The sequence below is a fragment of the Aethina tumida genome, chromosome 2 (assembly GCF_024364675.1).
Source record: "Aethina tumida isolate Nest 87 chromosome 2, icAetTumi1.1, whole genome shotgun sequence".
Classification (NCBI taxonomy): domain Eukaryota; kingdom Metazoa; phylum Arthropoda; class Insecta; order Coleoptera; family Nitidulidae; genus Aethina; species Aethina tumida.
In genome coordinates this window covers 30,407,803-30,422,454 of record NC_065436.1, presented here as the reverse complement: position 1 = coordinate 30,422,454, position 14,652 = coordinate 30,407,803, and the positions used below count along the sequence as shown (strand labels likewise).

Below are 14,652 nucleotides of genomic sequence, written 5' to 3'. Positions count from 1 at the left end.
AATAGTGGCCATATCTTATATATCTAGCTAAAGATAATTTACAGATTATCTCCACTATCTTTTGTTACGTAAAAAAGTGTTTTAGTGGTAAAAAATATACTAAATTTTTTCTAAATATGCCAAATATTCATAAATATTTTAGAAGCCATTAGAGATATCAAAAGCAGGCAATTATTTTCAAACAATAAACTTTGAACACCTAAGTCAACTTTTCTATCTCATCTGAAGTTTTGATTATTTATAACATTTCATCATTATTCATTTTTTCTAAATATGCCAAATATCATTATTCATAAATATTTCAGAAACGAATAAATATACCAAAATATTAAAAACAATCGTTTTAAAACAATTGAACTTTGAATACTTAAGTCTGTTTTACTCAATCTCATCTGGAGTTATGGTGGTTTGTAAAAAAAATTGAATACAGAAACTACATTTTTTCGAAATATGCCAAATTTCAATATTGATAAATATTTCGAAAACGAATAAACATACCAAAATACTATTAGCAACAATTAAATACAAAAATACATTTTTTGAAATATGCCAAATGTTATTATTCATAAATATTTCAGAAACGAATTAACATACCAAAATATTAATAAAAACAATCGTTTTAAAACAAGTGAACTGTGGACACTTAAGTCAGTTTTTCTCTATCTCATTTGAAGTTGTGGCGATTTTTAAAACTACATTTTTTCAAAATATGCCAAATTTCAATATTTATAAATATTTCAGAAACGAATAAACATACCAAAATATTATTAGCAACAATGGTTTTAAAACAATTGAACTTTGGACACTTAAGTCAGTTTTTTTCTATCTCATCTGAAGTTTTGATGATTTGTAACAATAAAATTAAATACCAAAATTACATTTTTTCGAAATATGTCAGATGTCATTATTCATAAATATTTCAGAAATGAATAAACATACCAAAATACTATTAGCAACAATCGTTTTTAAACAAGTGAACTTTGGACACTTAAGACAGTTTTTCTTTATCTCATCTAAAGTTTTGGTGATTTGTAACGAAAAAATTGAATATCAAATTTACATTTTTTCGAAATATGCCAAATCTCAATATTCTTAAATATTTCGGAAACGAATAAACATACCAAAATATTATTAAATATAATCGTTTTAAAACATTTGAACTTTGGACACTTAAGTCAGTTTTTCTCTATCTCATCTGAAGTTGTGGTGATTTGTAAAAAAATTAAATAAAAAAACTCCATTTTTTCGAAATATGCCAAATTTCAATATTGATAAATATTTCGAAAACGAATAAACATACCAAAATACTATTAGCAACAATTAAATACAAAAAAATACATTTTTTGAAATATGCCAAATGATATTATTCATAAATATTGCAGAAACTAATTAACATACCAAAATATTAATAAAAACAATCGTTTTAAAACAACTGAACTTTGGACACTTAAGCCAGTTGTTCTCTATCTCATCTGAAGTTGTGGTGGTTTGTAAAAAAATTAAATACAGAAACTATTTTTTTTTTCGAAATATGCCTAATCTCAATATTGATAAATATTTAGGAAACGAATAAACATACCAAAATACTATTAGCAACAATTAATAAATACAAAAAATACATTTTTTCGAAATATGCCAAATGTCATTATTCATAAATATTTCAGAAACGTACCAAAATACTATTAACAACAATCGTTTTAAAACAATTGAACTTTAGACACTTAAGTCAGTTTTTTTCTATCTCATCTGAAGTTTTGGTAGTTTGTAACAAAAAAAATTAAATATCAAAATTTACATTTTTTCGAAATATGCCAAATCTCAATATTCATAAATATTTCGGAAACGAATAAACATACCAAAATATTATTAAAAACAATCGTTTTAAAACAATTGAACTTTGGACACTTAAGTCAGTTTTTCTCTATCTCATCTGAAGCTGTGGTGATTTGTAAAAAAATTAAATACAATAACTACATTTTTTCGAAACATGCCAAATTTCAAACTATCGTTTTAAAACAAGTCAACTTTGGACACTTAAGTCAGTTTTTCTCCATCTCATGTTTGTAACAAAAAAAATAAATACAAAAATCACATTTTTTCGAAATAATGCAAATTAGAATGTTCATAAATATTTTAGAAATTAAAATATAAAAATGCTGTTAAATACAAAAATTACATTTTTTCCAAATATAAATCCATACGACAATTTATTGATAAAAAATAGTCAAAGATATAAAAATGCTGTGTGCAGCAATCGTTAAAACAATTGAAATTTGGACTCTAATTTATAAATACTCGTAAATCAACCAATTCGACCCACCCCGTACGTGTATTCCTTTATTTTTACATTATCTGAGTGAGATATCTGAGATTGATTTTCCCTGTAGACATCACAGTAACTGGCGACAACAGATAACGATTACAATTGATCAAATCAATACCATTAAATTTAAACTTTCGCAATATCTTGAATAATGTTTAGATAATTCTCTAACAGGCGAATTCGAAACAATTGTTGTGATGTGGCCAAACTATGATTTAATTTAGTAGTCATGTGTGGCTTACAAACAATTAATAAAGTTGTTGAATATTGTAAACTAATTTGGAACTAACCAGCCGAGTTTGTTGTCACACAACTTAATTCCAACTTTAAATTGAACCTGTGATTTTTCTTTTTTTTTTCGGTCGAGCCTTTAGCAAAAATGTAAATCGATATTCGTGTTGTGCATCGCGATTATTATTAAAACGCGCGTCCTCTCCGGTTACGGGCACTAAAAACCCGTCTTGATAACTTTCGGGACTCGTTATCAAATTTTCGGGACGACGAAAATATTTCGCCTTTAATGTTTTGTATCCAATAACGCGGACTGTTAGCGCCCGAGTGTTAATGGAAGGGTCCGAGGGTAGACTTGAGTATAAAATTATATTACGTCATAAACGTACAATTTGATTGTTGATATACGATACATGATTATTAACAAGCTTTCATTTTTATGCGTTTGATGTAATTGTGGTATAAACAAGTGGATGTAGGGAAAAGTACGAGCACAAGCTTCCACCAATACGCTATTTCATTAACTTCAATTGTAGTTTTGTGTGCGTTCTAATTGAATTTCTACGTTTTTAGTGATAAGGACAAGGAGGACGGTCCATTGTCGGACACGTTGGCAATTCCTGTTGGGAGGAGAAGATTGAAGTCCTTCGAAGCAAGACGAGAGGTATCTGAGTCAATAGCACGCCATAAGACCATGTAATGTTTATTATTTATTTTTGTTGATTGTTAGGGAATATCAGATGTGTCAGTTGTTGTGACAGGTTTTATCACAATATCTGAAGTAAATAAATAATATTTTTATATTATAGAATAAAATTTTAATACCGTTCACGGTAAATGACGTTATATCAATTAAATTGAATTTTAAATACTTGAATGTCCATCAAAATTAAAATAATTCAGTAATATTTTTTAAATTATGTAATTACAGGTATGGTCTTCCATGATATTATTATATTTTTTGATATTGCGATTGAGAACTTCCAACATTTTTTAAATTTTAATTTTGATGGGGCATTCAATTTTAAATTTTTTGTGTGGATTATTCTACTTTTTGATGATTTAATTTTTACAAAAAGTATTTTTACTATAGCCCCTTAAGCAAAACATCACATAAAATCTGTATTTTCACTTATTTAATCTTCATTTCAAAGTGGAATAACCGAACATTTTTCTTATGGTGCTTGTTTATCTAGTACTTTGTGTTTTGTGCAATTGAATGAATTATAAAAAAACGGTCAATGATGAAAGGTGAAAGATTAGACATATCTATTTTATTAAAAAGAGAGAACTATTTTGATTTAACTGCAATTATGTGCTTAAATTGTTTAGATGTAAGTAATTTACAAGCCTTATTATAATTGTGATAATGTTTTATTGTACAGTATATTGTTAAGCGATATCTTAAGAACAACTAATTGTTAAGAAATATTTTTAGATGAATTAAATATGATTATGTATATGTAGCAAAAAATTCTAATTACTCAAATGAAGTAATTTATAATGTAAAATTGTCCAAAATAATAAATGACTGTAATTTATATTGTTGTTTTATTTAACACAAGTACATCCTCTATCTGATTGCACCTTATAGAATAATTTTAAGCAATAATGATAAAGTACTAAGTAGTAGGTATCACAATAAAGTCCAGTCAAAAATAAAACATATGCAGCATATTGTTATTCTTCTGATAAAACCACATTCAGTGAAGTTACTTGTACTGATACTTTACCCATTTTGGTTACTCACTTGATAACCAAATAAATAAAAGAAATATTTTAAATTTTTTGTAGTGACCTAATAAAAATAGTCGGGATCGATGAGAAATCTTCCCACAAGAAAAATATTAAATGGCTGTTATTTACAGTAAGAAAAAACGATGGGAAAAATAAGGATGTGCACAATTTTTATATAAAAAAAACTAAATACGCATTTATCATCTTTTAATCCGTAGTTTGTAGGTCGTAATAAAAGGTGAAATGGTTGGCTTCTATCTGATTGCACCTTATAGAATAATTTAACTATTATAATAAAGTTATTAACTATGCAATAGGTACCACAATAAAGTGTGACCAGTCAAGAATAAAATATGCACTGTACGTTCCTCTTCTGATAAAACTCTTCAGTGAAGCTACTTATCCAGGTACTTCAGCTGTTCTGGTTACATATTCTAGAAATTTTGTGGTGATATATTAGTTGAGGACAGTGGAACGTCTTCCCATAAGAACAATATTAAATGGCTGTTCATTTTGTGATCATATTTACAGTTATGAAGGACGGTGGAAAAATGAGGATGTGCATGATTTTTAAATAAAAATACTAAACACACATTTATCATTTTTATTATGAAGTTATTAAGTATATAATCGGTACCACAATAATGTGTGACCAATGAAACATCAAAGAAGTGCAGCACGTTCCTCTTCTGATAAAACTACCCTCAGTGAAGCTAATTTGGTTACATATTTCATAAACAAATAAATAAAATAAATATCTAACATTTTTTTATTTTGACTATTAAACGAAGATTTGCAATGTTTTTAGATAAATAAAAATACAAAAAACACTTAATTATTTTTTTTAATACATAGTTTGGGGGTCGTGTGATGAACTAACAGAAGCTGGAATGATTGCAATTCATATTGTTGTTTTATTTATTACGAGAACATACTCTATCTGACTGCATCTTATAAAATAATTTTAAACGATTATGATTAAAATTATTATCATTGTACTCGATACTATAATAAAGTGTGTTCAAGTACTTCAGCTGTTTTGGTTACTTCTTTCATAACTGCATAAATAACAGAAATATTTTAGACTTATTTTGTCGTGATCAAGGAAAAATAGTTAAGAACGGTGGAAATTGCCCCCATAAGAAACATTTTAAATGGTAAGACATTTATAGTTAAGAAAGACGTCGAAAAAAAAGGATTTGTACAATTTTTAGATAATAAAAACGAAACACACCTCATTAATTATTTTTTAATACGAAGTTTGTTGTTGGTGTAATAAAATGATTTACTTCGATGTTTTGTTTAACACAAGTACATCATCTATCTGATTGCACCTTCTAGAACAATTTTAAACAATTATGATAAAAGTTGTAAACGATGTAATCGGTACTATTACATAAAAAAGTGTGATAAATCAAAAATAAAGTTCTAAATATAAAATTTGCTTAATTGACGATTCAATTATAAGTAATTTCATTCTTATTCAAGAACATTTATCATTTGAAATATACTCGAAATGCATTACTTTATTTATCATGACGTTTAAATATGATAAGATACAAAAAATCGATTTTGCTTCAAGTTCCAGTATGTCACCAACCATGGATGGAAAAGTGGTAACTCTCTTCGTACTTCTTGTTATTGCACTAGTTGCAGGTAAAAAAATAAATATTTAATATATTTATAACATATTAATTATATACTTTTCACAGGTTTTCCAGATAAATTAAAAATCACTAATGGAACCGATGCCAATGATGGAGAATACCCTTGGATTGTAAGTTTTACAACAGGTCAAATTCACTTTCTGTTTAGTATTTAATGCTAAATAATATTTTAGGTGTCGATGAGATACAGAAACTGTCACAATTGTGGAGCATCAATACTGAGTGAAAAGTGGATTTTAACCGCAGCTCATTGCGTTTACCCAAAGTAAACGAAAACAATTACTTATATAGTAACATTTTTTAACCTTCAATTTAATTTTAGTTCATTGAGCCTCGCCAATATTTTATACGGAACAGTAAACTCAAGCAACTGTTTGCCCGTCCCCGACAAGACCATACCAGTCAAAAGAGCCATCGTCCATGAGGATTACCAAGTTAACGATGGGTACCCCATAAACGACATTGCACTTTTGGAAGTAACTACTCTAATTCAACTCAAGTAAAAAATAACTAAGAGAGCTTGTTTTACAGTTAGAAGGGAACATACCGATGTCAGACAACGTTCAGCCCGTTCAACTCCCAATGCAAAACAAAATGCCTGAAGAGACGGACGAAGCCATGCTTGCTGGTTGGGGTTACCAACAAGTGAACGGAGTTGTAATGCCGGTTCTTCAGCAAGTTCAACTTACGATTTATCCGGATGAGATTTGCACCAAATACCACGGGGCTAATTACTCCGCCCCTTATCAAATATGTGCCGGAGCTGATGGTGAATGGAAAGGACAATGTTCTGTAAGTCACACGAGGATATTTAAATTTGTTGTTATAATTTAACTTTTTGCCTTAGGGTGATTCAGGCGGTCCATTGACAGTTGACGGGACGCAGTATGGAATTGTTTCATGGTCTGAAAAACCATGTGCCATAATGCCAGGAGTTTTAACCAGAGTGGCCAATTATAGAGAATGGATTCGAAAATACACTGGAGTATAATTAATAGTACTCGTAGTATTTTTAATAGTAAAATAATACTGAAATACGAATTATACTTGTTTTGGTAGCCATGTTTTGTGTAGAAATTGTTTGTATGTCAGATATACAAATAGGAGCACAAACTCTTAGAATAAATATTTTTAATATTACATTATAGTTTCTCAAATAATAAACTTAACCTTGAAGATAAAATTATTTTTACTTGCATTTGATAACCACGTAGTAGATAAATTTAAAAAATCCACTTCACAATCCACATTTAAAAAATAAATAAAATTGTTTGACAGTTTATTAACCACACATACACTTGTCAAAATTTTTACGTCAAAATTATGTTGTATTACAAATAAGTATTATGGTTCTTGAGTGAAACCTACGCACAATTAGTTTTATTAACATTTCGTATATCATCATGGAAAATATTCGTCAGTATTTGTTGCCCCAGTTTACTTAGTTATTAAAGATTTGTGTAGTTAAATTTGCTACACAATTTTATGTTTTTATTATCATGCCACCAACAAAGACGACTTCGTTTAAAGGTAAATAAAACGTATTTGCAAGCAAGTTAAAAAACATGTACTTTTAGAATCCAATTCAATGTCGCAAGATCTATGGTCATGTAAGTAAAGATCATTTTAAATTTGAATAAATATAAAAAAATATTTTAGCCAGTTCCGACCCACCATCATTTTGTAAATGCAGTGGTAGGAAATGATTCATTAAATTTACTTTCACATTAATCTGATCTGTCACAGAATTGCGTACGAGCCAATATGGGAGAGACCCTTTGAACGAATATTTAAAAGAGAGAAGTATATGTCGTGTAATTTAAATAAATTTTTACTTTTGTTGCATTAACACACTAGCCTGCAAAGCAAGATGTTGTCCACCGGGTTCGAAGAAATGTGCCTCTCGTTCCCTTTCCGACAAGGCCACCTCCAGTGAAGCTACATGTCCAGGTACCTGTTTTAATTATAACTTATTTCAGACTAAATAAACGAATGAAATATTTCAGATTTGTTTTGTCGGGAGCGAGTGAAAATAATTAAGAAGGATGGTGGGTCTGTCCAAAGAATAATATTAAATGGTTATTAATTAACACATTTGCAGCTACAAAAGACGACGAAAAGAACGAGAATTTGCAAGGTTATTAGATAAAAAATAAAATTGAACATATCTCTAATCGATTTTTAAAATGTAGTTTGTTGTTCGTGTGATGAACTATCAGAAGATGAAATGGAGGACCTTTTGGTGCAATGCAGATGCAAAGACCACTGTCCGGCCAAAAGGGCAATCCTCGCCGGGGAAAGGAAGAAAATTTACAAATTTCGCACTGCTCGTAATTTATAATATGAAACATATGCCTATTTATATGATAATTTGTGTTTTAGTGGAGAATTGGAAACCTGGAAAGGTTAAAATATGTTGCCCACTGTGCAATAAAATTGGACGGCCAGCAATAAAACAAACCAAGAAACAGGTATGCCACGGTGGGCTTGTTGGTACTTTATCAATTAAAGCTTTTTTAGACGTTGATCGCAAGGAATAGTTTTAAAGCGTCTGTATTGATTGGATGTTGGCCAATTTGCATAGTACCATTTCTAATGGCACAGAGTAACATATTTCTGTTTTGCCAGTCATGTAAAGCATACTTGGGACAATACGATAAAACTAAAGGTTGTGTTAAGCCTCCTGCACAATTAAAGGAACAAATTGCGAAGATTATTAAAAGGGGCACCTATTAAATACATCCCAACAAAACATTTATATATTAATTGTAATTTAAAAGTTCTTATCTTATAGCCAATACCTTTAATCCTTCAAAAATATTGTAGTCTTTCATATTAAACATAATTGATATATTCCTAACCTTCATCTTTTTAAATTTGACGGATTTATTTGTAGAATGTCAAATTTATGCTTTTATTAAAAACTAAAATGTTATGGAAGATGACAGTTCTCCAGAAGATAAGCAACCTGAAGGCGAAAACGCTTCAGAAACCACATCAAGTTTCAATTTCATATCCAGTCTGCTAAACTTCTTACTCAAACCATATACCAATAGCAATCACGCTCATGAATCATCCTCAACCCAAGAATCAGTAAATGATGGCGTAAGCACGGGATCCATAAACGAAACGGAAGTAAGGTCTCAAAGATATACAGATACTCATTCAGTAACGTCCTCATTACCCTCATATCACACATTCAACGAACCACTATCCGCAGCATCTCTATTTAGAGTGAGAAGCGCGTACACACAGCCAGAGGAAGGTTCGACATCCACCAAAGAGCTGGAACAACCAGAAGAAACACGTGCCGATATCACTATTACCCAATCAAACGATCATGACGTGTTGATAGATCAAACTTTCCAGCAAGAATCGTATTGTCCATCATCCAGTTCCAGGCCACATCACAACGAAATCGTACAAGAGAGGCATTTTTCATCCACACCAATAATACCGGCTCATTCGAACCACTATTTTGTGTACAACATTGCAGACGTTAAATCCTTGCAACAGTTCACGCCAAGAATGACGAAATCTTTAACTAGAAATCTTCCTACGTACTCCACAGTGCTCAAACTTGGGCCGGCGGCGTCGCCGAAACCACATCCAATGAGGGCATCGGAAAGCTTCAAACCTCGGCAACCACCGCCAAGTTACGCCGAAGCTGAAGGACTTTACGATGCGCACAGTGCTATATCCGGTAAATATTAAATCACGTACCATTAAAACTAAATGATTTGGGTATTTTATAGTGGATTCTTTCTTTTTCGGTCCCGAACAACTTTACATCGTGTGTCCGAACTGTAATTCAGTGGTTTTGACGGAAACACGACTGGAAAGATCAACAGCCACACATTTCACGGCGATTCTGTTGTGTTTATGTTACTGTTGGCCGTGCTGTCTTCTGCCCTACTGCATGAAGTCCTGCTATAATGTAGTACACACATGTCCATTGTGTCAGTATTATTTTGGTACTTATAGACCATGGTGATACGTAAATACATTTACATGATAAATAAAAAAACGTTGGTGATGGTGTTCTTAATTTTTATTCAGTCCATGATTAATTAACAAACATAATTAACATCATATCAAAAATAAAAAATTGTATGGTTATATTAATAATAACACAAATTTAACATAATCCCAAGTCAAAATATCACATATGTATTAAAGTTTATGCAAATAGCTCATCTATGTGATCCTCAGGATCGAATTTCACTCGCTTCCCCTTCAAGTCTAATTTAGCTTGTCTAGCACCACGTCGCACATTCGCCATATGTAGAGCCGTTAAGTCGTTTGTATGTAGTTCACACCTAAATATAGAGTTTGATCACAGACAAGTTGTTATTATCATTAGCAGTGCTCACCAATTTGCAATTAAGCTTTATCGAGACCATGTCACCATTTAAATGCATGCATATATATTAAAATTATAATATTATAGTATGTATTAGTAATAAAGAACAAGTTATTAACGGACAAATATTAAAAAATCATAAGTATTAATAGGAACATATTCTCAAATCTATTGAATTAAATTCTCGATGTCCTTTTCCGGATCAAATTTAAAAGTTTTCGCCCCTAATTGTGCCTTTGCTTCCCTTGCACCTCGTCTAACATTTTCTAAATGGAGTGCTGTCAAATTTTCCGTGTAAAGTTCACACCTGAAATTTGGTGGGAAGTGAAGAATCTAATTAATAATTTTGAGACATGCAGAAATTATAGATTACTAGAAATTTCGCAGTGCTCAATTAAATTACAATAAAGTAAAGCTAAGCAAATATATTACAAGTGATTTTTTACCTTCCTGCTTGAAAGTGCTGATAGTCAATATCACCCTTATTGCAAAGATAGCATATAGTTGCACCACAAGAACATGTCATTTTATTGCACCCATGTTCTTTAATGAATTTTTTTGAGCATTTGTGGCAAGTCCTAAAATGCAAAGTTTCAATAGAAATACCACACACATGTAGCTTTTAATTTGTTTGACATGATTAGGAAAAATTGTTTTTATTGAAGACATGTTATTTTGTAGAATATCTGGTGTACAAGATTTTAGATGTATAGATGTACATCATATTTACCTGCTTTTTTCTTATCCATTTTTCAGACATAGAATATAAAATCATTATATCAACTTAAATCGAAGATGAAAACGAACGTAACTTCATATTTTACCTCATAACTGCCTCGGCCATTTTATTCTCGATGAAGGTCCGCATTTTGACGTCTTCATCGTACTCGATCTCCTCGCAACGTTGCGGTATGTGAGATTTGTGCCTGCACAATCTGCAGGATTCCATGAGACAATCGGGATTTTTGCACTTGAAAATCTTGTCGTTTTCCTCGAACAATTGGATGTAGTTGCAAAACGGGCACACGTCTGAACCTTCGAGGTTTGCCTTACGCAATTCCTCGCTCTGGATCCTGCCTTCCAGTTTTTCAAAGGTTTTTGTTGGCAAAACCATCTATGTAAAATTAATTTATTAGAATAACATAAAGGATTACCCATTAGCATTTTATAAAATGACATTACATCAACAAATAATTATTTATCTTTGTTCATGTTTGTTTCAAAAGGAAGTCAATGACTTAATATTAAATAAAACTCAAATTGATATCATGGTGATGGATGACTTACTTTAAGGGTACCATGGCTGAATACAGCATCACAATAGTGACAAGGAAAAACAAGATTTCCTTCACCAATAGCAACCTCTAGACCTGTTTTCAAGCAGTCCTTACAATAAATGCAACCTTTAGTGCAGAAAAAGCATTCCTCTGGAATCAGCTCATCATCACCACAAATTTTGCATTCTTCCAAAAGTCCAAATTTCCTAGCTTGCTCTTTGGCATTTTTGTAAAGAGAGTCTCTCTCTTTTATTGTATCTCTTATTAATTTTCCATACTTCAAATATGCCATCTGCAAATTTTAATCTGTGAAAGTGCATTTATGAGTTGTTAATACTTACCAGTTGTAACAATTCAGTATTTTTTGAATCAGATTCTTTTACCAAATCTCTTGGCTTCCTCAAACTTTTGGGTAACCTATCAAGTCTATTGCAGATCTGTACTAAATTAACTTGAGGATTGAACACCATATCAATACATTTTCTCCTGAGAAATCTGTATTTATTGTACAAAACTTCTTTGACAAACTTAATATCATTAGGATCTACATCATCTCCAACTAAAATTAATTTTCTGTTTGAGTTTGAATATTTTTCAATAGGGTTTGGTACTATTTCCAAGTATTCATTCAAGTTAAAATTCGTTGTGTATTTTTGGAACTCAATTCGTTCTTTAACCCTCCTAAAAATTAAATGATAAAAATTATATAACCAAAAATATATTGTCATGTAACAAATACTTACTTCACATAATCTTCCCTTGAGGGGTATTGCTTCTGCTCTAAAGCATTTTCAACAAATGCTCTTAACGCATCAGGTGTGCCTTGAACTAAAATCTCAGCCTGTTCCCTCAAATACTCAGGATCAGCATCTGGTAACATATCTCTTAGTTGATTCCAAATGTCTGTTGAGTCAATTGGTTCTATTGTGTAACCATCTATAATTTTTCAATTACACACTGTGAAATTTATTGCAAGTCTACTTACTGGTTGTGAGATCTTCCACAATAACATCATAGTTTAAATTGTACTTATAATGATGAAGTTTGGCCATTAGTTCAGCTGAATTAATATCAGGAAACACACTTTTCAATCTTTCGAAGTACCTGTTAATTTCCTCCTGACTAGCACATTGATTGGCATAACCAACAGCCCCTTCTTCCTCGAAATCTGAATCGTCCTCATAATCTAAATCACCCTCATGAAATTGCATTTCAGGGTTATTTATGGTCGAATCACCAGTTTCTGATAATAGGTTAACAATATTTTCAAAAATAATTTCACTACTCTCACAGGGATTTGCTTCTACTGTAAGATTGATTATACCAACTATTACAGCCTCGGATTTATTCGAAAATATTTCTTTTAACACGGGTAGATGCTCCATCGTGCTGAGAAACTGGTATCGAAAATGTCACTGTTATCACTGTCATGAAACACTGTAAATCCCCCGGTAGATAAATTAATTAATATACACTTAAATGTTGCTGACAGATGGTGACAGCGCACACAAGTATCTCAACATGATAATAAATCACATCACAAAATAGAAGAAGTAGAAACAATAAATAATAAGTCTGCTAAACAATAATTTCTTCCACAACCAGAGAAATAACAACTGATTCCCACGCAAACATCTATTATTATGCTCCGAAAATAAAAATTACACGGAACATTTATGAACTTGTTATTTGCCATTTACCCGCAAGGGGCGCGCAAATTCTTTTCGTAGTATTCAATAATAATCTGAAATAATATTTGAATATATACTTGTCAAAAAAAATATGATTTGCTTCTTAAAAATAATATTACTGACAATTTTAATAAATATTAATATATATAATATAGATGTAAAATAAATCTTTTTTATATGCTTAGATAATTCGTCAATAGATGACTCTAAAAAATAGTTAAAATGTGTATGTGTTAGTAGAAACCTTGAATTCTTTAGTGCCATCTATTTATAATATATATAAGTTTTTGAACTTGATTTAATTTTAGTATTCATTTATAATTGTGATATTACTTATTTTAAAACTTACAATGTTTTTATTAATCATATTATTTTTATGTTCCGTGAAAAATATCAAAACAGTTTATTAAGCAAGATATTCGATTTTATTATTATGTATAAAAAGTATATGATTCACAAATATTCTTTATAACAGACGTAATTAATCACGTTTGATATCAACAAAATTATCGAATATGTTAATATTAAAACTAACCGTTTCTCAAATATTTGGTAATGTAATGTCCCCTCTCAAAATTCAGTAGGATCAAAGACTTTCCAATCGTTGTATAAAAACGTTAATTTAACTAAAAATTAAAGTAATTATCTCAGAGGAAGACTTTAGTAATAACATATTACGTGCCCGTTGTGAAGTCTAAGGATACATAACATATGTCATACAATTGCAATGCTGTGTAGCTCTCTCACATATTTCTCTTGTAGAGAATATATTAACCGAAAAAACAATTCTCACTCACAGTATTTTTCTGAATATGATGTAGTGCAATATACTCCAGTCTTTGTGAAATTCAAGGTAACTGATTTTAAGTTAGTTTCGATTATTTAGTATTTTTTGATGTGAAAACTTCTTTAGCCGCGTTTGGTACTTTTTGGTAGTGGAATATCTTATAGGTTCGCGTCACCGACATGCTCGTTCATCAATTGTTCAAAGTTTGTTTAGCAACCAGGGAGTTGTGTTGATAGTGACGCACACGCAGTGTGTTGGACGCCTTAGACACTTTTTGGATGGATAAAATCTCGTGTATTCGCGTCACCGACATGTTTATAGTAGTATATCGGTAGCTATACAGCTGACGTCTAGTGCTGTTTATATTTATATGATGATGATTTTATACATCCCGTAATATATTTGAATAATAAAAACCATATAAACATACAAATTTTCTGAGTTAAAATAAATAAAATGTTAAAATAACCACTAATAAATGTCTACATCGCTAGAAAAAATATTTTTATTGGCTAATACTGATTAAGTTAAAGTTGAAGATGTAGTGGACTAACCGTTTCTCAAATATTCCGCATA

General features: G+C 30.7%; 5 protein-coding genes across 10 annotated transcripts in view; 4 read left to right on the top strand and 1 right to left on the bottom strand.

The window, feature by feature from the left end:
* The window catches only part of LOC109600732 (cyclic nucleotide-gated cation channel subunit A), a 46,035-nt gene extending 41,938 nt beyond the window's left edge, over positions 1-4,097 (top strand). The window contains exon 10 of the mRNA XM_020016907.2: positions 3,128-4,097. Within this exon, the coding sequence (XP_019872466.1) occupies positions 3,128-3,254 (127 nt within the window). The 3' untranslated portion in view covers positions 3,255-4,097. The remainder of the gene's footprint in view (positions 1-3,127) is intronic.
* Positions 4,098-5,856: 1,759 nt separating this feature from the next.
* On the top strand, positions 5,857-7,114 carry LOC109600731 (chymotrypsin-2-like). Its single transcript, XM_020016906.2, has 6 exons — positions 5,857-5,947; positions 6,004-6,068; positions 6,132-6,223; positions 6,281-6,434; positions 6,490-6,750; positions 6,806-7,114. Exons 1-6 carry the CDS (start codon positions 5,881-5,883, stop codon positions 6,947-6,949), a joined length of 783 nt encoding a protein of 260 aa, XP_019872465.1. The 5' UTR covers positions 5,857-5,880; the 3' UTR covers positions 6,950-7,114.
* Positions 7,115-7,283: 169 nt separating this feature from the next.
* Positions 7,284-8,818, top strand: LOC109600734 (uncharacterized). Of its 2 annotated transcripts, none has more exons than XM_020016913.2 (10): positions 7,284-7,488; positions 7,536-7,568; positions 7,622-7,653; positions 7,705-7,761; positions 7,816-7,908; positions 7,965-8,006; positions 8,060-8,095; positions 8,151-8,288; positions 8,341-8,429; positions 8,479-8,818. In XM_020016913.2, the coding sequence occupies exons 2-10, from the start codon at positions 7,561-7,563 to the stop codon at positions 8,692-8,694; spliced, it is 711 nt and encodes a 236-aa protein (XP_019872472.2). In that variant the 5' UTR covers positions 7,284-7,488; positions 7,536-7,560; the 3' UTR covers positions 8,695-8,818. The 2 variants fall into 2 exon arrangements, with proteins under 2 accessions (XP_019872472.2, XP_019872471.2); XM_020016912.2 differs by having other exon boundaries at positions 7,618-7,653.
* A 56-nt stretch (positions 8,819-8,874) lies between these two features.
* LOC126264134 (uncharacterized) lies at positions 8,875-9,999 on the top strand. 2 transcript variants are annotated; one of them, XM_049962872.1, is made up of 2 exons: positions 8,875-9,661; positions 9,774-9,999. In XM_049962872.1, exons 1-2 carry the CDS (start codon positions 8,893-8,895, stop codon positions 9,950-9,952), a joined length of 948 nt encoding a protein of 315 aa, XP_049818829.1. In that variant the 5' UTR covers positions 8,875-8,892; the 3' UTR covers positions 9,953-9,999. The 2 variants fall into 2 exon arrangements, with proteins under 2 accessions (XP_049818829.1, XP_049818828.1); XM_049962871.1 differs by having other exon boundaries at positions 9,714-9,999.
* Positions 9,992-13,268, bottom strand: LOC109600733 (uncharacterized). Of its 4 annotated transcripts, XR_007547220.1 has the most exons (8): positions 12,584-13,267; positions 12,342-12,534; positions 11,940-12,279; positions 11,609-11,890; positions 11,146-11,435; positions 10,768-10,899; positions 10,332-10,628; positions 10,060-10,277 (listed from the first exon to the last, which is right to left on the bottom strand). XR_007547220.1 is itself a non-coding variant. In XM_020016909.2 (7 exons), the coding sequence occupies exons 1-7, from the start codon at positions 12,981-12,983 to the stop codon at positions 10,139-10,141; spliced, it is 1,776 nt and encodes a 591-aa protein (XP_019872468.1). In that variant the 5' UTR covers positions 12,984-13,268; the 3' UTR covers positions 9,992-10,138. The 4 variants fall into 4 exon arrangements, 2 of the variants coding, with proteins under 2 accessions (XP_019872468.1, XP_019872467.1); XM_020016909.2 differs by lacking the exon at positions 10,332-10,628 and having other exon boundaries at positions 9,992-10,277; positions 12,584-13,268; XM_020016908.2 differs by having other exon boundaries at positions 10,060-10,628.
* Positions 13,269-14,652: the final 1,384 nt, after the last annotated feature.